The sequence below is a fragment of the Natrix helvetica genome, assembly GCF_964273705.1.
Source record: "Natrix helvetica genome assembly, chromosome: 8".
Classification (NCBI taxonomy): domain Eukaryota; kingdom Metazoa; phylum Chordata; class Lepidosauria; order Squamata; family Natricidae; genus Natrix; species Natrix helvetica.
In genome coordinates, this window is record NC_138559.1 from 9134602 (window position 1) to 9160065 (window position 25464).

The window sequence follows — 25464 nt, forward strand, 5'->3', positions numbered from 1 at the left end:
AACTGGGCCAGCCCCGGGGTTGGGGATGGGTGGCGGGGGGGGGGGAGGAGGAGGAGATGAAAAAGGGGGAGAGAGAGAAAGAAAGAGAGAGAAAAGCTCTGGAGCTTCAGGGAGATGCTGCTGCCACTCATCCCCCAACGCAGCTCTTTGCCCGGCGCGGTCCAGCTTTCGGGGCTCGACACAGCACGAGCGTCCGCGGAGGGATGGTCGCGCGTGGGTGGGCGGGCGTGGAAGGCAGGAGAGGGCACCCACCCACCCCCTTGCAAACTTTTTTTCCCATCCCGTCCCCGGACTTTCTGTGAAAAGCTAGCTTGTGTGGGGGGGGGGGGAAATCCCGGACGGACCCCCCCAAACCCCCCCTTCCTCCTCGCCCCCCAACCGCCGCTCCCGTTTTTCTTACCTAGAGGGGAGACCCCTTTGCAAAAACTCCGCAAAAGTCGGGGGGGAGCGAGGGCATCTTAGGACAGAGCGGAAGAGTTTGGCGAAGCCTGGATCCTTTCCAAGGGGAGGGGGAGAAATATGGGGCGGGGGGTGGAAGGAGGAAGGAAAGCCTCGTCCCCCCCCACTCAACAGCATCCCCCCCTTCCCAAATCCCGCCGTTTCCACAGAAAGCGGGGACGGAACCGAAGCCGGGCGCTTCCTGGGAAGGTAGGTACACATGGGTCGTTTTTATGGCCGGCCTGGGTCTCCCTGGGAGACCCCCCCCTCCAAAAAAAAGCTGGCCAGGACGGGAAATTGTCCTCCCGGCTGGGGAGCCCCCAACCACGCCTGCTTTTCTCGCCTTCCAAGGACGGGGGTCTTGTGGGAAGCTTCCCACGGGGGCCGCCAGAGGGAGAAGACGACCCCTCCTCCCTCCCTGGCAAAAGGGGGGTTGAAAGGACCCCTGGCCGTATGGAGGGGCTTTCTGCGCCTCTCACCCCCCCCCCGAGGGTCAGAAGTATCCCACCCACCCCCTCCGCGGAGCCGGCCCTGGGCATCGCCCTTCCCCAGCCTGGTGCCACGTGGACCGGAGCGGAGGGAACGCCTGGCCTCCTGTCGGTCCTGGTGGGCCCTTGGCTTCAGGGGGAAAGAGTTGGGTCCTTATGGGGCTTTGGAAGACGGCCGGCTGGCTTTGAAACGCCAGCAAGAGGATCCTGGCTTGCTTGCTTTAATTCTGTCTATCTGTATATATCTATCTATCTATCTACCTACCTACTTACCTACCTACCTCCTATATCTATCTATTTATCTGTCTGTCTATCTATCTATCTATCTATCTATCTATCTATCTATCTATCTATCTATCTATCATCTATCTATCATCTATCTATCTATCTATCTATCTATCTATCATCTATCTACCATCTATCTATCTATCTATCTATCTATCTATCTATCTATCTATCTATCTATCTATCTATCTATCTATCTATCATCTATCTATCTATCTATCTATCTATCTATCTATCTATACCTACCTACCTACCTACCTACCTACCTACCCACCACCTCCTATATCTGTCTGTCTGTCTGTCTGTCTGTCTGTCTACGTACCTACCTACCTACTCATTTATTCATTTCTTTCCTTCCTTCCTTCCTTCCTTCCTTCCTTCCTTCCTTCCTTCCTTCCTTCCTTCCTTCTTTCTTCTCTCTCTCTCTCTCTCTCTCTCTCTCTCTCCCTCCCTCCCTCCCTCCCTCCCTCCCTCTCTCTTTCTTTCTTTCTCTGCCTGTCCGGGCATAGGCCCGCATTTGACTCAAGGTGGCTTAAAGGTACTCTGCCACATACTGTATATGCTAGACATTCCCGACTCTAGGGGGCGGTGCTCATCTCAGTTTCAAAGCCAAAGAGCCAGCGCTGTCCGAAGACATCTCCGTGATCATATGTACAGCATGATTAAACGCCAAAGGTGCACGGAACGCTGTTACCTTCCCACCAAAGGGGGTGCCTATTTTTCTACTTGCATTTTCACCTGCTTTCGAATTGCTAGGTTGGCAGAAGCTGGGACAAGTCATGGGAGCTCACTCTGTTATGCGGCACTTTACAGCCCTCTAAGCAGTTTACAGAGTCGGCATATTGCCAAACCCCCCCCCCAAATAATCTGGGTCCTCATTTTACCGACCTCGGAAGGACGGAAGGCTGAGTCGATCTTGAGCCTGGTGAGATTCGAACTGCCAAATTGCAGTCAGGTGGCAGTCAGCAGAAGTAGCCTTCAGAACTGCACTCTAACCACTGTGACACCGTGGCTCATCATAAAAGAAAATAATCAAATAATAAATTAATAAAATCCTACAATAGCCACCCCACCCCTCACCCTGGTGACCACACATCACACGGGCCACTGAATGGGTTTCCCAAGCCTGTTGGCAGAACCAAGTCTTCAGCATCTTCCGTAAGAGTGTCAGATGGGAGCCATTCAAATCTGGGGGAATGATGTGAGAGGGAGCCACCACAGAGAAGGCCCTCCTTCTGGGTCCCACCAGGTGCATCTCTGGAACCAGCAACATTCCTTCCCTCCCCAGTCTAGTGGGTCGGATGGATGTGACCGGTAAGAGATGCTCCTTCAGATAACCGGGTCCCAAGGCATGGAGGACTTTAAAGGTGACAACCGGCACCTTAAATTGCACCTGGAAGCAAAGCGGCAGCTAATGCAGCTTCCGCAGGAGAGGTGATACATGCATCCCGAGGTCTGCACAAAACCATGCAGGCCGCTGCATTTTCCACCGTCTGCTGTGGACCTTAAGAGGTCCGTAAAGGGGGCGTGCATAAGCTCAGCAGTCTGCCTACCGTCCCTGTCCTACTGTCCCCATTTATATGTCCTCATTTGATGACTTTATGGCAGGGGTGTCCAAAGTTGGCAACTTTAAGACTTGTGGACTTCAACTCCCAGAATTCCCCAGCCAGCTCTGCTGGCTGGGGAATTCTGGGAATTGAAGTCCACAAGTCTTAAAGTTCCCAAGTTTGGACACCCCTGCTTTATGGCTATGTTTTGCTTATTTACATCCATTTATTTGTGCCATTTTTTCATGTGTTTTTCATGCCGTATGTCTACACTGATACTTGTTTCCTTGTATTTCTGGGCAATCAATCAATCAATCAATCAAATAATAAAATAAAATAAACGGGAGCTTCCGGATGCTCTTCAAAGGCAGCCCCATGTACAGCGTGTTGCAATAATCAACACAGGAACTGAGCAACAATGACGGCAAGTCTTTTTGGCACTTAGTGCCCAAACCGGAATGCACGCACTGGAGCACTGGAAACCCAAAGGCTAGCTGGGCAGTGCGCATATGCGCGCCGGCTATTTGGTCTTTCAGGTTTCCAGCACTCCGTCATGCGTGAAGACCAGCTGGCTGGTACGTATGCTTGTGCTGGAAACCCATAGAGCAACTGGCAACAGTATCTGTGCCCACAGAGAGGGCTCTGTGTGGCACCTCTGGCACATGTGTGATAGATTTGCCATCTCGGGACTAGGGCATAAGTGACCGTAAGTCACTAATGTTGGAAGATAAATAAGAAAAGATCAGCCAAGAGAAGGAGTGTGTATTCCTTTATTTTAGGGTTTACCAATCCCTGACCCCCGTCTGTGGACTGGTACCGGGCATGACAGAAACTGGTCTGTGCAAATGAGTGAAGCCCCATCCGTGGGATGCAGGCACCATGCGAAACCCCTTCCCCTCCGGTCTGTGGAAAAACCACCTTGGAACCAGTGCCGAAAAGTTTGGGGGCCACTGTTCGACAGCAGGGGTGTCCGTCTTTGGCCGCTTGAAGACTTGTGGACATCAACTCCCAGAATTCCCCAGACAGCAGGGTTGGTATCGACTTCCCACTTGTTCTTCTTTTTCAGTATTGACAATCTAAGTTACCCAACTAGGTAACATGGTTTAAGGCACTAGAAAGCAGGAGGCCATGAGTTCAAATTGCGCCTAGGCTATAAAACTCAGCTAGGTGACTTGGGGCCACCGACCTTCTCTCCACAGGCTCATCGTGGGGAAAATACGAAGAACAAAGTGTGTTGGATATCTTTGTCACTTTTGAGTTACTTGTAAAAATGACAGAGGTGGGATGAAATATATCTATATCTTATATCTCATATCAATATCTATATATGAGTGGTGGGTTCCTACTGGTTGGACCGGTTCGGCCGAACCAGTAGTGGTTTGGCGGCCTGGGTTGCTGGAAGCGGCAGCGACCCAGGCCTGCCACGCCCCCCAAACTAGTTCCCTGGTTGGCGCCATCGGTGGCGCCATCTTGCATTTTGCTTCTGCGCATGCACAGAACAATTTTAATTGCACTGCACATGTGCGTGCTGCACGCATCAAGTGCATACAAGAGCCTACCAGCAGTAGTGCTTGCCGGAAACCACCATGCTATCTATCTATCATCTATCTATCTATCTATCTATCTATCTATCTATCTATCTATCTATCTATCATCTATCTATCTATCTATCTATCTATCTATCTATCTATATCTATCTATATCTATCTATCATCTATCTATCTATCTATCTATCTATCTATCTATCATCTACCTACCTACCTACCTACCTACCTACCTACCTACCTACCTACCTTATCTATCTATCTATCTATCATCTATCTATCTATCTATCTATCTATCTATCTATCTATCTATCTATCTATCTATCTATCATCTATCTATCTATCTATCATCTATCTATCTATCATCTATCTATCTATCTATCTATCTATCTATCTATCATCTATCTATCTATCTATCATCTACCTACCTACCTACCTACCTACCTACCTACCTTATCTATCTATCTATCTATCTATCTATCTATCTATCTATCTATCTATCTATCTATCATCTATCTATCTATCTATCTATCTATCTATCATCTATCTATCTATCTATCTATCTATCTATCTATCTATCTATCTACCTACCTACCTACCTACCTACCTACCTACCTACCTACCACCTACCTACCTACCTACCTACTATCCATCCATCCATCCATCTATCTGATAGATGTGTATGTGTATGTATATACTGGTATATATACACACACACCAGTGGTGGGTTCTGGATTCCGTTGCAACCAGTACGGTGCAACAGGGCCTGGCGTCCACCATATGAATGCGCACAGCAGACTTTTGTGACGTTCACAAGCAAAGTTAATGGGGAAGTCAGATGCACTGAACCATGGTGTTAATAACTTAACAACTGCAATCATTCACTTCTGGTTTGCTTGTAGGGCCGGTTTTAGCCCTCCGGAGCCTTCAGGGGGTTCCCTGAAGGCTCCGGAGGGCTAAAACCGGCCCTACGAGCAACCCAGAAGTACATTCCTGAACTTCTGCTTTGCCTGTAGGGCCGGTTTTCCCACTCCGGAGGTTTCAAGCCTCTGGAGGACGAAAAATGGCCTCAGAAGGCCAAAGTCAGGTGGCCAGCTCGCGCATGTGCCTTGGCCAGCCGACAGGACAACGCCTAGCGTGCCCTGACAAATGGCTCCGCGTGCCACCTGTGGCATGCGTGCCATAAGTTCGCCATCACTGTTCTGGTCTCTTCAAATGACTTTCTGTCACAGACCCTAACTCTTTATTTTAACCTCCAATCTTCTCATAACATTTTTTGCTTTAATGTCACCTTTATTCACCGTTCTCCATCACTAAAACGTCCCTCGTTATTCTACTTGGAATGTTGTTTCAGAAACGGCCCTGTTTCCATTTTCTCTCGAGTAAGTTCACAACTCAACCAGAAATCATGGACTAATGTTGTTTTTTACAAGTTGATAACCCGACTTTGCCCAGGTATTTATTTACTTATAGGGGGGAAATGTCCAGACTAAACGTAATTTCTAATGTTGGATTCTCCCCCTTAGCAGAGGGAGCCCCCTTGTAGAGTACTGTGAAGCCGTTACCATGGCAACTCCACTGCGCTGCACAATAGAAGCCATTTTACGGCAGTACAGTAGAAACCGTTTTAAGGCACAACAGGTTGTATCTTAACAGAACACACACCCCGAGGGGTGTTAGGGGTGTCTTACCCCCACAATATTTTTTCCAGAGAGTAAGTCCTCTGTGTACCAAGTTTGGTTGAAATTGATCAAGGCATTCCAGAGCTATGCTGGAATACACACACACACACACACACACAGAGCCATTTAGAAAAATAGATAGATAGATAGAGATTAGATATAGATGAGTGAAGTCTTCTCCATCTTCTCCTCAAGATGAGACTTGTTCTCTCATTTCAAATCCCTGCAGTGCTGGTCCCCCGCTTGGCATACAAATTCACAAATAAGACTCCCGATTTGGGAGCTGCACACGCAAAAGCTTTTGGAAGCCCCACAGGCAACAATAACACAAATTTGGACACTTTAGTAGGTGGGATTTCCCCATGCTTTACAAAGTATAGGAAGCCCTCAACTTAAAACCACAATTGGGACAAGAATTTCTATTGCTAAGGGAGGCAGTTAAGTGAGTCGCACCAGACTGTATGATTTATGCCATGGTTAAGGGAATTGTACGGTCATTAAATGAATCTGGCTTCCCTTATTAACTTTGCTTGCCAGAGGCTGCTTGGAAAGGTGCTGATGACATCATAAATACTATGCCGCAACCATCATAAATATATGAGAATTGCCAAGTGTCTGAATTTTGATCATACAAACACAAAGTTGCTACAACAATCATAAGGGTGAGTATAGTTAGAAGTCATTTTTTCAATGTTGCTGCAACTGAGCAGTCCCTAAACAAATGATTGAGGATTACCTATTCTACAAAAATGAACCTTTTTGTACTGATCCTCGACATACAAAATCCTGATGCAATGAAGAAAATTATGGCATTTTTATTCCCAGGAATTGGTCCCATTCACAACTCCCAATGTGCTCGACAAAAGCAGGAATCTACTTAGTTCGAACAAGTTTTCTAAAGTTTCTTTGCAGAATTTCCTTCATGTCCAAGGTGATGGTGAAGAAAAATAAAATGTGACCACATTTTTAATTGGAACATTCAGAACAATTTATTGAAGTCAACCTCAAGCAAAGATTTAATCAGTGGAATGTCATTTTAAAAACCTTTCCAAATTAATGTTCACGGAAGCAAACACACATCTGAATTCCAAAGTATTTGTAAAATAAAAAAGGCAACATCTCCGTAAATATAATGTACAAAAATTATATATTCCTACCATCACTCACATTCAGTAAGAAGCTAAAATATTACAGGCAATTCTAGATACACTTTGACTAGTAAACAATGAACTATCTATATACAAATTAACCAAGCTTTATAGATGTCACACTATGCAAGAGAACATAGGCTAAACAACAAAAAAACCCTCCAAAATGTTGTTATGTCTCAAAGTCTATGTAGCAACATCAAGTCATAATACAGTAATAATCCCCATGGATCACCCCCCAGGGAAACTTAACACTACTCCTTAGTGTTGAAATCTTCTATCCGGCTTTGAGAAATTCCTAAAGATATTGATCTTTTTTTTTTTTAAAGTGAATATCAATGATTCTGCTATTAGACTCTGGTGATTTTTGTTAAAATAACATCTCACAGAATCTATGAAGTTTGGTACATAGTAACAAGATCTACAGAAATAACGATTCTACAAAGTCATTGTTACAGATAAAGAGTTACACAGCAATGGTGACAATCTGTTGGTGTTGGGTGTCTGTTGTGCAATGTCACGTTGCGGGGATACAAATGGATTTTGTCCTTTTTGTTTTTGTTTTTTTCCCAAACCTTCTCTAGCAAACTCAGAATAATAAGCACATACCCTTAATAAACAAACGAAGACACATTCTGGTTGCTGGCCCATCATAATAGCTATTTCACCAACTTGGTCTTCAATGGCAACACACGTTTCATTGCTTCGTGGGGGGAAACAGGGCAGTGAAGAAATGACATTGACCAGATCAACATGAAAGAACCTAAAACAGACATAAAGCTTTTCTCCAGTTAGTTCTTATTGAGAAGCGGGTGCTAACAGGGTGGGCCAGGTGTTCAGGAGAACATATAATACATGACCTAAACCAGGGATCTCCAAACTTGACAACTTTTAAGACTTGAGGACTTCAATTCCCAGAATTCCCTAGCCAGCATGATTGGCTAGGGCAGGGGTCAGCAACCGCATGTGGCTCTTCCATCCCTCTGCTGCGGCTCCCTATTGCCGGTCGGCTCCACAATTGATAGGGCTTTTGGTTAGGACCGGTAGAGGAAAAAGGATGCCGCGCTAGGAGGAGGCTCTATGGCAGGGGAACCGGACTTCCGGTTGGCTTCCGGTTAGGACCTTTGTGGTTCTTTGAGTGTTTAAAGTTGCCAGGGCTGGGGAATTCTGGAAAATGAAGTCCACAAATCTTAAAAGTTGTCAAGTTCAGAAGACCGGCCTGATCTAAAAAGAAGCATAGCCCATTCCTGTGTGCAGAGGGACTATTATCATCCCTATAATGGGAAGCAGTGAACAAACAGCTTTGGCAAACTGGCAATTTAATGGTATAGGCAGAGTCGATGCTGGGCAGACACACCATTCCTTGATTTATGCATGACACCGCAGTTGCAAACAAAAAACAAAAAACCAGCCCAGTTCTTTTCCTCCCAACCTTTCCAGAAAAGAGTGCCCCTTACCCAATTATACTTGCACCCAAGCTCTGTGCACCCAGGCACCTGAATACCAATTTGCTCAAGCCCACCTCCCAGAGTTATCTCCGTTATCTCCTAGGAGCAATAGGATAAGTGCATTATTTATTTATTTTCGTCTGAAATCTCTGATGCGGAGAGCAAAACAACAACAACAACAACCCAGAAAGGCTCTTTTAGTGTTAGAAGTACAAAAAATACTGGAAAGTTCCTAATGCTGCTCCTCCTACCTCAGGCAACGGCTCTTAACAGCGTCAAGAAAAGGAGTGGGGTTTACTTTCCAAGTATTTCCTACACGCTGCAAATTCATATCGTGCAAACAGAAGCGGAAATCTCTTTCGGGCTCCACGTTTCGGGCAGGGCGGGGCGAGACTCGTAATACAAACAGGAAAATGAATAAATAAAATACAAACTGTAAAATAAGCATGGAAAAATAGTTTTCAAGTACTTTAAACCCTGAATTCAATGAGGCAGAAGATAACAATGTTAAAGTGACTATATTCGTACCAGCGGCTGACCTTCCCCATCTCCCAACCCTACCCATAACATCTCCATGTTATATATATATACAGTCAATGGGTTTTCAGATCATTGGCAACAATATTGTAATAATTACATCTTTTGAATGCCACCGGGGTATGCGAAAGGGCGCCAAGCGTAAAGCTAGAGGTGCCCCTTCTTCCCCCTTCGTTACAAGTTCCACAGAACCATTTCCCGTGTGGCATTTTTAAGAACGCAAATATGCACTTAAGGGCTGCTAACACGCAATGTAGGAAGTACATGTATTGTACGTCCTGGAGCAAAGAAAAAAAAAGTACCATGCCCAACAAACGAAATACTTTGCTTTAGACATAGAACTTGGTATGGGGGGGGGGGGGGAGGCTGCCCAGAACTTTTGAGATCAAACCACAGCAACGGGCGCATGAGTTTACAAAGGAAAAGCTAAAATCACACAGGTGAAAGAAACGGAGTGTGTGTGGGGGAAAACATTGTCCAACGAATACTGTGCAGGCGGCTGCTTGCAAAAGCAGAATATTCCTTCCTTTATTTCTTATTTCATTCCTCAGAGCCCTAACCAGAAAAAAGGCAGAAATGTTTCTTGATATTTTTTCCATATTTCTTGGATGAACTGCAACCCTTGGAGGAGGGTTTGACGAAGCATTTGTAGGTCTAAAGATATGCAGACATGACTCTCTCCCACCTGTGTATCCCCAGGTATCCCCCGAATGCACGAGACACCTGCTTGAAATCTAAGTGTCAAAACATTGCTCTTTAAACTATTCACCTAGCCAGATGTTTTCAGGCTGCTTTTTCATTTGCCTGCAGACAAGCACATATTTCCTTGAGGCACAGATTTAAACCAAGGCCTCAGTGCAAAAGCATTCCAGAGTCTCGAGTCAAAGAGTTATGACAATACAGCCCACAGATTTCTGCATTCTACAGGATGCAGTTTCAAAGCTCAAAGCATCTCCACAATTGCAAGAACACAAAACGGCAGTCTTCTAGTGGAGCAAGCCAACTTTCCACTCCTGATTAAAGTGCGTGACCTATAGGACGAAGCAAAAATCTAACTGTTCTTTTTTCCTACGGAACCCCTATTGTGGCTTGCACATACAAATGTCAATACTAGGTGTCTGCCCACTCAGAAATTATCCTTCACTGAATTTACAGCAGGCTACTATGCGTGTCCGTTATCCACTCGCAAGACGTACTGCTGTGTTCAATTGGTTTGTCCCACAGATATGTGCAGAGCAAAACACGTATCTCAGGGAAACTTAAAATCTATTCTAAGTGCGTACAGGATAATCAGCAGTGGTTACCCATTGGTATGAGCTGCTTGAAAAGAAAAGGGGAAAAAAAAACTTCACATATGCATTCATTAGGAAAAGATGGAAGGAGTGGGGCACATTTTATAAGTCAAACACACAAAGTAGGATGGTAAGAAACACCTGATTGCAGGTATATGTATTCAGAGAAGAAAGTCAGCCTTTGTTTGGCCCAACTTCCATTTCTCGTGGCAATACTTCCAACCCCGTTTTTGCAGAGGGCAAAGAGACCAAATTCTACGTTTAGAATTTTATAGAACAGAACCAAATTTCTCTGCTTATCATAGAATATTTTTCTATGTTCTGAATAATTAGAATTGGAGAGAAAGGAGGGATGAGAATCCAGGAACCTTTAATATTTCCGTTGCTCACAACCCCCCCCCCCACTATATTCATAATCAATATTTCTGTTCCTTAAGGATGTTATATGGTTTAGGGTAGGACTGCATTTTCAAAGAAAACCCCCCCGTTCTATTTCTTCAAATAAACCAAACAAAACCAGGGCTGAGGACTCCGTCTAGAACAGTGTTTCTCAAACTTGGCGACTTTAAGTCCTGTGGACTTCAACTCCCAGAATTCCCCAGCTGGCTGGGGAATTCTGGGAGTTGAAGTCCACAGGACTTAAAGTCGCCAAGTTTGAGAAACACTGGTCTAGAACGATAGACAAACATTGAAAATGTAGTCGTGAATGAGCCAGCAAAAGTTTGAAACATCTTAATGAAGAAACTGCATGGGGGTTCAAAAGATATATTCTAACAAAAAATTATCACCCAAATCAAATGGATGCTTTCTTCACTTTTTGCATCCATTAGTGGAGAAAATTGGAAACAATAATTTAAATTGACGTGATAGCGGAGTGGCCTATTCTTCTGAGGATTCGGCTACTTCAGGGGTGACCTAAGGAAGGTTTGCTCTGAATTCTGACCATCCGTCATTGATCCTCCTACTTAGCAACAGGTTTGGCCACTTTCCCTTGCAGAATTGCACTTGAGGTGACATCCAAGTTCTAATCATGATGCTCCACTATTAAGGACAAAAGATCTCGCCAGCCGTATGACACAAGTTTCTTCAAAGCACAATGGAAAAGATAAAAGAACCACAACAGAACAAGGCAGTTGAGAGAGAGAGAGAGAGGGAGGGAGGGAGGGTGGGAGAGAGAGAGAGAGAGAGAGAGAAGGGGAGATGTGACCAAAGAGAAAGGAGAACATGATTTGGAGAACATGATCGGGTCCAAGGGGCTAATGCGTTGCCCAAGCTTTAATGCCATTCACTGATTGGAGTTGCAGTATTTCCAAACTTCACCTTAACTTTAGCGACATCCGTTCCCTAATTTTATATTTGCCTTCTCAAGGTGCCACAAAATCTGGGCACCCTGTGGGCCATTCCCCATCTGTCAAGGAATAATGGAGTGTATGAAAGAAAACAAAGACGAGAGAATTCTGAATTTAGGATTCCTAGATTAGGAGAAAATCCTTGCAGAAAAAAAATTCTTCCTCCATGACCTTGTTTTTTTTCCTATCCCCCCCCCTTCCGCCCCACCCCCAAAATCAAATACGTAATAAAATAATCCTAAAATCTAAACCTAAATATACATAAATAAATTGTAGTGTTCTCAAAAATTACTTTAAACGTTCATTAGTGTTATCAAATACGTATCATCTTCTTTTAGGGCTTCACATTTCACTAGTCCACATGATTCCGAAGCTTATACAGTGCGAGAAAATGAAGTCAGTGACCTGTAAAGGAATTTGTCAACTGAATGAAAACCAAAGCGACATCTCAGGTGCCATAAAGGAATGTTAGTGTGCTGCCTTATTCTTACGCCTAGGCGGATTAGGAAAATAGAAGCTGTATTTGCTTTTCCTTTGTAGGTTTTTCAAAAAGAATAAAAAAAAACCTAATTAAAAAAAACCTAAGAAAGGAGTCACCGGCATCATAAAATACCGTCTATTTCCTGGAATTGCCTAATCTGTGATGCTCATATAAATCAACATGCAGTTGTTACTGAACTAAGCATTCCTAAATAAAAACAAGTATTTCAAGAGACCCTTGGAATACCCAACGGGGGAAAAACAAGTGATGTAGATTTTCCGTGCCGGCTCTTTAAGAAAGATTAACAAACTAGTCTTTATGAAATCACACACAAGGCTTTTGGAAGATAAGACCATTCCTATCCAGCGACGGGATTCCTTTGGGTCCAAATCGGACGAGACAAGAACCAAACTGGCCATATAAAAACACATTAACGGCCGGTAGCCAAATTCTGCCTTTCAGATTCAAAAGATAAAATCTTCATCAGCATCTATCACCATGGAAACCGCGCGAGAGGACAGGTTGTGCATGGTAGAAGATTCATAAAAGAAGAAACCGACTCAAGAAGAGCCTGAACTTCCAACTGGGGAAGGCGAGGAGGAAGTCCGTGCCAGTTTCCCATAAGGTAGAGAGAGTTACGACGGTCAAGAAAAGCACAGTCCCAGAAAAGCCCAGGTCTCCTTCGGAGGAAACTGGACTCCGGGGCCAAAAGAGAAATATTCCCCAAGCTCCTGACCATCCGTCCGTCCCGCTCCCCCCAGATTTTTATAGGCCCAACCTACCAGACTCTTCTGCACAAGCCCTTTAGAGGAAAAAAAGAGCAAACACCGCAAACACCGTGCATGTTAAGACGCTGCCAGAGCGCATGCTTCCAAAGTGACCAATAACATCACGTCAAGAATGCTCTTCCAAAATCACGGGAGTCCTAATTTATTTTTCTTTATTATTTGTTTTTGTGGGTGAACGTATCGCGATTACCGTTTACTCACTCAAAAAGGAAAGAGGGAGTGGGCCATCTCAAAAAATAATAATAATAATAATAATAATCTCTTGCCATCATTATGAAGTTACTGGAATTATCTCGCTTTCGAAACTGCCCGATAAGATTTAATCTGATGTTTTTACCCCATAATTGTAAAACCAGACAGGAAGAAAAATATTAATAATAATAATAATAAAAAAAAGACACATAAGAGAGATGGATACCAGGCTGGTGCGGCTTACTCTTTTTGTCAGACACACTGATTGTATTAGAACCAGAAATCCTCAAAAAAGTCCATTAAAAATTAAATAAATAAATATTTTTGCTATGTTTCTTTTCTTTTCTTTTCTCTACACGCAGAGAACATACTTTTAAATTCAAGGTCCTTTTGTGTGTTTGTTTTGCAAACCCTGGCGTTAGAAAGCTCTCCTCTTTTTAACAACAACAACAAAAAAAGAACAACGGGTGCCAACTGGCTTCTTCCTGATCTTCCGAGAGACGCGAAAGACACATTCGCATGGGGGCGGGAAGGGGGGGGGAACGGATCTAATCAGCTGCGCAGGCTCCTAACTGCCCTTCCCCAGATCCAGCGATCCTAATTCGAGTCCCCTGGAGGCAGCTCTAAAAAGATTTGAGGAGGCTTCCCCCTGGCACTGTATCTAGATTCACGAGGATTTGCCACCCAGAACGTGAAGCGAGTGTTGGGGAGTTGCGTTTTCGTGAAAAGGGGCCTCTTCACTCCTTCGAGGCTTCCTCCGGGTTTTGCTGTTCCAGCCGACGCTTGATCTTGCCCCAGTACTCGGGGGCCACGGGGGCCTTGGGGTTGTGTTCAGAGCAGCAAAGGCGCCCGTCCAAGGCTGAGGAGGCCAGGGCGCCCTTTTCGTGATCTTTGCAGTAAGAGTGAGGGCAGAACTCGCAGAACGAAGCCGCTGGGTTGCCGCAGATGGCGCACTGGTGCCAGGGGCATTCCCACTTCCCTGCGAAGAAAACGAGAGAGAGAGATCAGATAGGCATCGGCCCAGCCCAGTAGGAAGGAAAGAGCCAGCCCTTTTTCACTCTGCAAACTAGAACTGCTTCATAACACGGTTTGGCTTTGTGAATAGAGAATGGAATGGAATAACAGAGCTGGAGGGGACCTTGGAGGTCTTCTAGTCCCTTGATGGCAAACGTATGTCTCGAAGAGCCCTCTATGCGGGCATACGAGCCGTCGCCCAGCTCAGCTCAGCCGCGAATGAATGTGCGCCTCCCGACGGCCAGCTAATTTTCGGGTCTCTGCAGTGCATGTGCAGAGGACAGGGGGAATGCGCAGAGGGAGGGAGGTTGCCCCCCCATGGCCCGTTCTTTGGTCCCAGGAGGCTTCAGGGAGATCTGCTAGGGTCAAAATACGGTGCGGGGGGTCGCACAAGCATGCATACGGGAAAGGGCTAGGGGGAGCGCAGGGGTATGTGTCGCAGATGCATTCGCAGGGGATGGGATGCGTGGGGGGGCATGTTGCACGCACATCACATTATGGGTGTGGGCATTCGCATGCATGCTTTCGGAACACAAGGACAAAATGTTAGTCATCACTATTCCAGTCCAATCCCCTGCCTAGGCAAGAAACCCTATACCGTTTCAGACAGATGGCTCTCCAACATCTTCTTAAAGACTTCCAGTGTTGGGGCCTTCACAACTTCTGGAGGCAACTTCTGTTCCACTGGTTAATTGTTCTAACTGTCAGGAAATTTCTCCTCAGTTCTAAGTTGCTTCTCTCCTTGTTTAGTTTCCACCCATTGCTTCTTGTTCTACCCTCAGGTGCCTTGGAGAATACTTTGACTCTCTCTTCTTTGTAGCAACCCCTGATATGTGTGTGTGTGTGTGTTGTATTTGTGCTGATAAATATATATATATATATATGTGTGTGTGTGTGTGTGTGTGTGTGTGTGTGTGTGTGTTTGTGTTACAACCCCTGGTATGACCTAATATGGGAGGGAGCTCACTCCTCCCTCTTTCTGTCCTTTCGGCTCATCACAGAAAACCATCCAGGCAGAAACCCATATTTTTATTTTTAATGTTGCCTTTTTATATTTGTGTTGTATTTATTTTATCAGCACAAATACAACATATATATATATTGGGCTTAAGCATACCTACACCCGTGAAAATCTACGAAAACAAATATATGTGTGTGTGTGTGTGTGTGTGTGTATGTGTGTATGTGCATGTATATATATATATATATGGCTCAGCTGATAAGGAGGAGAGCCTGTGGCTTAGTGGCTAATACATCTGCCTAATATGTAATACAGCCACTGACTTTGCTTTTGTGAAGGTCGCAAAATGGGATCCCATGACCTCTGGACACTGCAACCGTCATAAATAGGAGTCAGCATCTGAATTTTGATCATGTGGCCATGGAGATGCCACAAAGGTGGTAAAACGGTCATTGAGTCATTTCCCCCCCCCCCCAATAATGTTGCAACTTTGAATGGTCATGAAATGAAGCTTCTTGGATGAGAAGCGAAACGTCTTCAAAGAAAAACCCAACAGGTCCAATTGCCTCTTGAAAAAGGAGCTTTGGGACAACCATGACCGGGATCAAGGGTCTCCAACCTTACTTTAAGCCTGACGGACTTCAACTCCCAGAATTCCCTAGCCAGCAAAGCAATGTTAAGCCTGACGGACTTCAACTCCCAGAATTCTCCAGCCAGCAAAGTAATGTTAAGCCTGGCGGACTTCAACTTCCAGAATTCTCCAGCCAGCAAAGTAATGTTAAGCCTGACGGACTTCAACTCCCAGAATTCTCCAGCCAGCAAAGTAATGTTAAGCCTGACGGACTTCAACTCCCAGAATTCTCCAGCCAGCAAAGTAATGTTAAGCCTGACGGACTTCAACTCCCAGCATTCTCCAGCCAGCAAAGTAATGTTAAGCCTGACGGACTTCAACTCCCATAATTCTCCAGCCAGCAAAGTAATGTTAAGCCTGGCGGACTTCAACTCCCATAATTCTCCAGCCAGCAAAGTAATGTTAAGCCTGACGGACTTCAACTCCCATAATTCTCCAGCCAGCAAAGTAATGTTAAGCCTGACGGACTTCAACTCCCATAATTCTCCAGCCAGCAAAGTAATGTTAAGCCTGACGGACTTCAACTCCCAGAATTCCCCAGCCAGCAAAGTAATGTTAAGCCTGACGGACTTCAACTCCCAGAATTCTCCAGCCAGCAAAATAATGTTAAGCCTGACGGACTTCAACTCCCAGATTTCAACTCCCAGCTTTGCTAGCTGGGAAATTCTGGGAGTTGAAGTCCAACAGGCTTAAAGTTGCCACGGTTGGAGACCCCTGATCTGGATGACTGAGAATCTGCATAGACCAGGGGTGTCCAAACTTGGGAACTTTAAGACTTGTGGACTTCAACTCCCAGAATTCCCCAGCCAGCCATGCTGGCTGGGGAATTCTGGGAGTTGAAGTCCACAAGTTTTAATGTTCTCAAGTTTGCACACCCCTGGCATAGACATTCTGAGAGATCTACTGCAACCTCAGTTTGATAGATTAATTTATAGGAATTAGCAGGGCAAACATGTTTATGTCCCCAGATGTGCCCGAAAAACAAACCTACCAACCAAATAAAATTCAAGGTAAACAGAAAGCAAGATAAAGTCCAGTAAGCACAGCTGCTACCTCTGACTTTCCTAACCTTGACAGAGAACAAACTAATTTGATCTTGTACTTTCAAGCCAAAAAAAATACTGGCAGAGCCGATCCTGTGGAAAGATTGGCTTCAAAGGGTCATTTCAGGATTTGAGGAAGGATTCCTAGGAAAAAGTAAAAACTGCAGGGAAGCAAGAAAAACGCCAAACGTCCCAAATTCCTTCGTGATTGCAGAATGCTGATAAACTGACTGGACTGTGGAAACTTCACACGAGTATCTTGGAAGGGGACATGCTGCTCCCTTGTGTGACCGGTATGTTGGCTTCCTAGAGTCTTCCCTAGTTAATTTCTTCACAACTGCACTAATGAGAGAGAGCAACAGTAGCAATAGCACTTAGACTTATATACAGACTTATATACCGCTTCACAGCGCTTCACAGCCCTCTCTAAGCGGTTTACAGAGTCAGCCTCTTGGCCCCCAACAATCTGGGTCCTCATTTTACCAACCTTGGAAGATTGGAAGGCTGAGTCAACCTTGAGCCAGTCAGTATCAAACTTCCTGGCTGTGGGCAGAGTTAGTCTGCAATACAGCACTCTAACCACTGCACCAATATGGCTTGCTTGCTTGCTTCCTTCTTTCCCAAGCAATAGCACTTAAGACTTATATACCGCTTCACAGTGCGTTACAGCACCCTCTAAACGGTTTACAGAGTCAGCATATTGCCCCCAACAATCTGTCCTCTCATTTTACCGATCTCGGAAGGATTGAAGCCTGAGTCAACTTTGAGCTGGTCAGGATTGAACTTCCTGGCTGTGGGCAGAGTTAGTGTGCAATACAGCACTCTAACCACTGCACTAATACATCTTCCTTCCTTCCTTCCTTCCTTCCTTCCTTCCTTCCTTCCCAAGCAATAACATTTAGACTTATATACTGCTTCACGGTGCTTTACAGCCCTCTCTAAACACTTTACAGAGTCAGCCTAGTGCCCCCAATAATCTGGGTCCTCATTTAACCGACCTTGGATGGATGAAAGTCTGAATCAACCTTGAGCCCATGAGAATCGAACTGCTGGCAGCGAGCAGAGTTAGCCTGCAATACCACCTTTCTGCGCCACCACAACTCCTAGCTTAAATAGTCAGATGATTTTTGCAAACATATTTTTATGTGCCCCCTCCCCTAAAAAAAAAAAAGGCCTGTTTATAGCTGCGGCAAAATTGCAGGCACCTACCAAAGGGTGGCTGTGTCAAGTTAAGGCAGAGGAGGTGGTATGCTTTGGGACAGTCTTTTTTGTCGCACATGACGAGTTCACCCCCATCTCCACACTGAAAGCAGTTGTCTTCGTGCATCTGCTTCTGCTCCGTTTTTATCTTCCGTTTCTTCTGCTTCAGCTTTGCGTTCTTGGCCTTCTCTTCGTTTGCTGTTGCGCACGCCGTCTGAATGGGTGGAGGGAAAAAGCCAAGAAGAATATTAACAAAAGTACCAAGGAGTCCTGGCTGTCTTATGACAGCCATACAAGGTAGACCAGGCTAAGAAACCAACCCCATATAGGGCAGGATTACTTTCATTGTGTCCTCTACGCAGAGCTGAGGAACTATGTAGCTCCTTTATGACCTGCAGGCTTCAACTCCCAGAATTCTTGGGGCTCAGGAATTCTGGGAGTTGAAGTCCACACATCATAAAGGGGCCACAGTTCCCCACCCCTGATCTACAGGAACACAGTCTTGCTGTCAGGGTTGCAAGTAACGTACCCATAACAAATAAAAGTCTGTGTCAGGCTTCCAAATAGCATCCTCAATCAAAAAAGACTCCGAGGCCAGAGATTCCTCAAAGTTCACATTTATTAGAGAAGTCATGTTGGCACATCTGGGAAAACCCAAATCTGAAAGGGTCCAGGTTTTCCCCACCCAGTTGAAAGTTCAAGCCCCTGCCCAGCACCCACATGTCCATCCCATGGGCCCATCAGCCACTGTCACGAAGGAAGATTCCTCCCATTCATGTTAGTCCAGATGCAGGGACAAAACGACCTTGACTCTCTGAGAAGGAATGTTGTTATGGCTACCTATCTCCCATGCTCCACACAATCCCCCCTCCCAGTTTCCCACAGTAGAATGTATCTGAATATGTGGCAGGCTTGAGGCCCAATACAAAGATGGCTTCCAAGCCTGACAGTCCGAGGCAGGTGAATTCCTCAAAGGATAAGATTATTGGATATGCCATATTGGCACAGGCTGGTGAAAACCGACTCTGAATATTCCTGTGGTTTCCACCTAATTAAAAGTCAAAGTTTGTCACTTCTCCCCCCCTCAAAAAACCCAGTCACATGGTCCAATCGGGATACAGTCCAGTTGCTAGGTGACCTCAGTCCCCTCCTTCCGAACACTTGCAGGAATGCCCTTGGTTCCCAAGAGAAAGTATTTTGTTTTGACTATATTACCCCAACTATCTCTATTCCCCCTATCCCGATCCCTCAGCTCCAGTGTGTCAGCACTGAAGTCTCAAAAGGGCCTCAGTCAGGCCAGCTTCAGGGTTGACACTTGCAAGTCTGAATGTGCTTCCTTTTCCGTTCACTTTATCTCCATTTGAATTAGACAGGGGCCTGCCTGAGACGTTCTCTTAAATTTATTTCTTGGAATGGACCCTGGGCATCGCCTCTTCCTCCTGTTTCAAAGCCATTCCCTTGTCCCTCTAAGCCTTCTGCTGTTCCAATCCCTGACATCTGAAAACAAAAGCTTCCAGCCCGCCAAAATATCGAGTCCAGTTGAACACACAACACTTGCCATCAGCCCTAAATGAAGCGGGGAATACTATACAGATAGTCCTCGACTTAGGACATCAATTCAGCCCCAAATATCTGCTGCTAAGCGAGGTGGGTGGTTAAGTGAGTTCTGCCTCATTTTATAACCTTTCTTGCCACAGTTGTTAAGTGAATCTCTGCCATTGTTATGTGAATCCAGCTTCCCCGTTGCCTTTGCTCATCGCAAAAGATGATCATGTGACCCAGGGACACTGCAACCGTCATAAATGTGAGTTGGTTGTCAAGTGTCTGAACTCTGCTCATGTGATGCTGCAACAGTCTGTAGCAATAGCCATAGCACTTAGACTTGTATACCGCTTCACAGTGCTTTACAGCCCTCTCTAAGCGGTTTACAGAGTCAGCCTCTTGCCCCCAACAATCTGGGTCTTCATTTTATCCACCTCAGGATGGAAGGCTGAATCAACCTTGAGCTGGTCAGGATTGAACTCCTGGCAGTGGGCAGAGTCAGTTTGAAATTCTGCATTCTAACCATTGTGCCACCACGGCTTCCTTCCTTCCTTCCTTCCTTCCTTCCTTCCTTCCTTCCTTCCTTCCTTCCTTCCTTCCTTCCTTCCTTCCTTCCTTCCTTCCTTCCTTCCTTCCTTCCTTCCTTCCTTCCTTCCTTCCTTCCTTCCTTAGCAATAGCAGACTTATATATCACTTCACAGTGCTCTCTAAGCGGTTTACAAAGTCAGCCTATAGCCCCCAACAATCTGGGTCCTCATTTTACCCACCTCAGGATGGAAGGCTGAATCAACCTTGAGCCGGTCAGGATTGAACTCCTGGCAGTGGGCAGAGTCAGTTTGAAATTCTGCATTCTAACCATTGTGCCACCATGGCTTCCTTCCTTCCTTCCTTCCTTCCTTCCTTCCTTACTTACTTACTTACTTACTTACTTAGCAATAGCAGACTTATATATCACTTCACAGTGCTCTCTAAGCGGTTTACAAAGTCAGCCTATAGCCCCCAACAATCTGGGTCCTCATTTTACCCACCTCAGGATGGAAGGCTGAATCAACCTTGAGTCGGTGAGCTTTGAACTGTCGAACTGCAGCTAGCAGTCAGCTCAAGTAGCCTGCACTACTGCACTCTAAGCACTGTGCCACCTTGGCTCTATGAGGTGTGTGTGACCTTAAGTGTGAAAACGGTCATACAGTGCCGTTGTAACTTTGGTCACTAAACCAACTGCCGTAAGTCGAGGACTACCTGTAATGAAAGAGATCAGGAGGAAAGTCCTCGTTTGGACTTCGTTCCGAGTGGTGAGCATAAGCAGACAGAGAACATGGACGCGTAGGTGTCTGTGATATTCCATCTATCTGTAGTTTTTGTCCCAGAGGGTTTCCCCCACTTGTGTAACTAACCTTTGGCCGCACTCCTAGGAATCCACTGCAGTTTTCTGCTCCACAGTGGCACTCAGTTCTGCCATTGCCCAGACAATCCAAATTATAGTTAAATGTTAACTCCATCCCTGCAAGTTCAAGAGAGTTAAGTTTAATATTTGGCAAAGAATGTAGGAACTCCTTTTTTGTTTTTTGCTTCAGAAAAAAGTGATATATGCCAGCTTAGGTGAAATCTTAATCAAAATATTAAAAATGCAATTGCTATCTTCATTGCCAGTGAAAAGTCTTGTCCTTATCAAAATGACACGGTGGCTTGCAGAATTAATAAGGAATTTATTTCTCCTTTTTAAGCATCTCTTTCTCTGGTTTTTCCCATGATTTTCCTCCACTGTCCCTTATGATCAAAAGACTTAAATCAGCACCAATTGGTTGTCCAGGGTGTTTCCTGCAACCTGAAAATGCAAGACTTTACTTGTCTCTAAAATTATCTTTTGCCTGCATTGACAATAGTAAGCATCTAATACAATGGAATGGAATAGAACAAAATAAATATGGAATAGAATAGAACAGAACGGAATAGAAAAGAAAAGAAAAGACAGAATAGAATAGAATCTAATTTTACAACAGTATAGAATAGTATAGAATATGGAATGGAATAGAATTCAGAATAGACTAGAATTCTTTATTGGCCAAGTGTGATTAGACACACAAGGAATTTGTCTTTGGTGCGTAAGCTCTCATTGTACACAAAGGTATGTGATAAATGATCACAGTCATCATAAAAATACATTCATCATAATGTATGATAAACACTGCACACTAGGACAACTAGACACAAGGACAGTTTTTCCCCAAATGCCATCACTCTTCTAAACAACTACTGTATTTTTTGGAGTATAAGACGCATCTTTTTGCCTCAAAAAAGAGGCTGAAAATCTGGGTGCATCTTATACACCGAATACAGCATTTTTTGCCTCCTGAAACCCCACCCCCTTCACCAAAATGGCTGTGCATACCCTTATGGAGGCTTTCAGAGAGCTTCTGGGGGCTGGGGAGGGCAGAAATGAGTGAAAAATGAGCCGTTTTTTGACAGAAAATGGGCCTGTTTTCACAAAAAATGGCCCATTTTTGGCTCGTTTGCCCCTCTCCAGGAGCACTCTGCAAGCACCCCCCCCCCGGCTATTTATGCCTTTTTAAAAAACGGGGCTGTTTTGGGGAGGTTTGCAGAGTGCAAAAACTTTTTTTCCCCTTTTGGAAAGCTCTTTAACTGATTGATGAGAATTAGATTGATCAACTGCTTTGTCAGCAGAAGCAAAGTCTTAGGTCAGTGATGGCGAACCTTTTTTGGCTCGCGTGCCAAGTGGGGGAGCGCAGGGGGGGCGAGTGCGGGCGTGCCACACCCATAATGCAACACGCGACCGCCCCCAGTGCGCATGCGCGCACAACGCGCAACCCCCCCCATTTTTACATGTTTTTTTTGCCCTCCCCAGGCTCCAGGGGCTTTATAGGAGCCTGGGGAGGGCGAAAAGATCCTCCCCCGACCCCCTGGATGCCCTCCGGAGGCTTCAGGGACTGTCCAGAGGCTTCCCTGAAGCCTTCGGAGCGCTTAAAACCACCTTCCGAGCAAACCGGACTTCCGGGTTGCTCGGAGGGTCGTTTTAAGCACTCCGAAAGCTTCAGGGAAGCCTCCAGACGGTCCCTGAAGCCTCCGGAGGGCCTCCAGGGGGTCGGGGGAGGATCTTTTCGCCCTCCCCAGGCTCCTATAAAGCCTCTGGAGCCTGGGGAGGGCAAAAAATAGCTTTTAAAAAGGTGAACTCAGCTGGCCAGCGCGCGCATGTGCGCTGGCCAGCTGACAGGGCAGCGCCTTGCATGCCCTGACAAATGGCTCCGCGTGCCACCTGTGGCACGTGTGCCATAGGTTCGGCATCACGGTCTTAGGTGCTGCAGATTGTCAGTGATTTCCTTCTCCAGCGCATGGATAAATACACCTGGAAACATCTACCTACCTACCTACCTCTCTCTCTCTCCTTACCTATCTATTGTATTTCTCTCTCTCTCCCTCTCTCTCTCTCTCTCTCTCTCTCCCTCTACCAACCAACCTACCTATTCTCTTTCTCTTCCCTACCTATCTACTGTATTTCTCTCTCTCTCTTTCTATTTCTCTCTCTATCCCTCTCCCTATCCCTTTATCTACCTACCTACCTACCTACCTACCTATTCTCTCTCCCTCCCTCCCTATTCTCTCTCTTTCTCTCCCTCTCTGTCCCTCTATCTACCTACCTATTTTTTTAAAAAAAAAATCATCTTCAAAACCTTGGTGCGTCTTATACTCTGGTGCGTCTTATACTCCGAAAAATACGGTAATTCTCACAAAACTGTCAAATAATTTACTAAGACTGTATTACTATTATTCTTCATTTCTCTTCCTTCCTAGTATCTATCTCTCCCCACTTATGACTATAACTGTGTTGCTTGTATTTTTCAATTTATATTGTTTTTATTTGTTTCCTAAGTACGATTTGATAGCTTATTAGTAACCTTGACTATCACAATATTGTATCTTTTTATTCTTGATGAATGTATTTTAATCTCCTTATGTACACTGAGAGCATATGCACCAAAGACAAACCCCTTGTGTGTCTGATCACACTTGGCCAATAAAGAATAAAACATTCTATTACCCGAACTAGGATTGAAACATGCTAATTTGGATAGGGAAAGAATGAATTTGGGCCTCCAAGCAAATAAGCAAAATCAGAGAGCACCAAAAACCCCTCACTGTTATCATTCTTTTTTTTTAAATTAAAAATAGGATTTTTTTCCTATTAAAATGTTTTTTTGAGAGTTTTTAATTTTATTTTAATTTCATACATATAACCACAAGTATACCATTACATCTGAACAGAATTTTTTTATATTGTCCATTATATCATTCCCTCAACCCAGAACAGCTGTCATTTGCTCTTCTGTTTTCAATACACCATATTATACCTATTTCACCGCCGTCCTATTTCCTCTCCCTCTCTCCTCCTCCCTACCTCCTTTCTTTCCTCTGCCACCCCTCTCTTCCCTACTTCCCCTTCCTCTCTCCTTCTCCTCTCTCCTCTTTCCACTCCTTCTTTCTCTCCTACTTCTCCTCTCCCTTCTACTTCCCTCTCTCCTGTCTCCTCTCTTTCTCCTTACCTCTACCTTTCCTTTCCACTCGCCCCAATTAATTTACGTGGCGTATTTCAGCATCTGAGCACACTTCATTTAGTATTTGCTGGTATTGATAATTACATCCCAATAAACATCTTCCATATTTATGATTTAACATGCATCCTCTTTTCCCATAAAAATATTTTACTTGTGTCATTATCTAATGGGGTTAATTTGGTTTGATGATTCATTCAATAAATGTTCTACAAATGTGTCTTTTAATTTTTAATACTATAAATATCAATCAATGTAACCTAAACAAATGGTTCTTGGTGGGGAGGGGGAGAAACTTCCATCATTTTTTAAAAGTGGGAAGTGTTACTGAGGAAAAAAAAAAGTCAGTTATGAGACACAGATTTAGAAAGAAAATTGTCACGCCCCCCCCCCCCCCTTCTGAGAAGTGAAGGAAAGCAAAAGCAGGAAGCACCATTTCTCCAAGGTGACATCAATGCGCTGCAACGCTTTCCCAGGGGAGACCAGCTTAGTTTCTTTGATTGTTGGTTTTCAGAAAGCAGCTTAAAATGAAACTGCTGTATTGTGGAGAGTGTTTTTAATTGAATTTGTGCCACTGCTTGTTCCTTTTTATTCCTTTTTGTTTTGGGTTTGGTATTTTGTTTTTTGGTTATATTGTGATTTTTCCATGTGGAGTCTTATGACTGTTACTTGATTAGGTTTGTTGGGCTGGCGGAGGATTTCTGGCATTTGAAGTCCGCAAGTCTTAAAGTTGCCAAGTTTGGAGAATCCTGATCTAAGCCACTTTTAGGAGGAGGAGGAGGAGGAGGAGGAGGAGGAAGACGAAGAGGGAAAAAAGATGATGAAGAGGAGAAGGAGGAGGAGGAGAGGAAGGGGAAAAAGGAGGAGGAGGAGGAGGAGGAGGAGGAGAGGAGGAGGAAAAAGAAGATGAAGAATCGGAGGAGAGGAAGAAGAAAGAAGGAAAGAAAATCTTGAGAAGATAGGGATGAAACTGTTACATTCTTTCCTTCCTCATGACATTAATAACGTTGTTTTCATTACATGCATAGGATTGGGTGGGGGCATAGGATTTTCTCTTTATTGTTTTCTATTCTTTAGCTGTAAGTCATCCAGAATCTAATCCATTTTGAATCTAAATAATAACCACAATAATCCTCCTCGGGTTATTATTATATCCCTGGAGACATCAAAAAAGAAGAGAGAGAGAACTGGAGAAAATATAAAAACCTGGAAACAGAAGTAGAGCAACTGTGGCAAAAGAAAGGGAAGATATTACCAATAGCAATAGGGGCCTTGTGTGCAACCCCAAA

General features: G+C 44.8%; 1 protein-coding gene across 3 annotated transcripts in view; it reads right to left on the bottom strand.

Annotated features, from left to right (window-relative positions):
• Positions 1-6947: 6947 nt before the first annotated feature.
• Positions 6948-25464, bottom strand: part of NSD3 (nuclear receptor binding SET domain protein 3) — a gene marked incomplete at its 3' end in the record, with an annotated part of 129422 nt that continues 110905 nt past the window's right edge. For all 3 annotated transcript variants that reach the window (XM_081960728.1, XM_081960729.1, XM_081960727.1), the window contains 4 exons: positions 21005-21111; positions 18078-18282; positions 11073-14198; positions 6948-10938 (listed from right to left, as the gene is read on the bottom strand). In XM_081960728.1, coding sequence (XP_081816854.1) covers positions 13957-14198; positions 18078-18282; positions 21005-21111 — 554 coding nt within the window. The remainder of the gene's footprint in view (positions 10939-11072; positions 14199-18077; positions 18283-21004; positions 21112-25464) is intronic.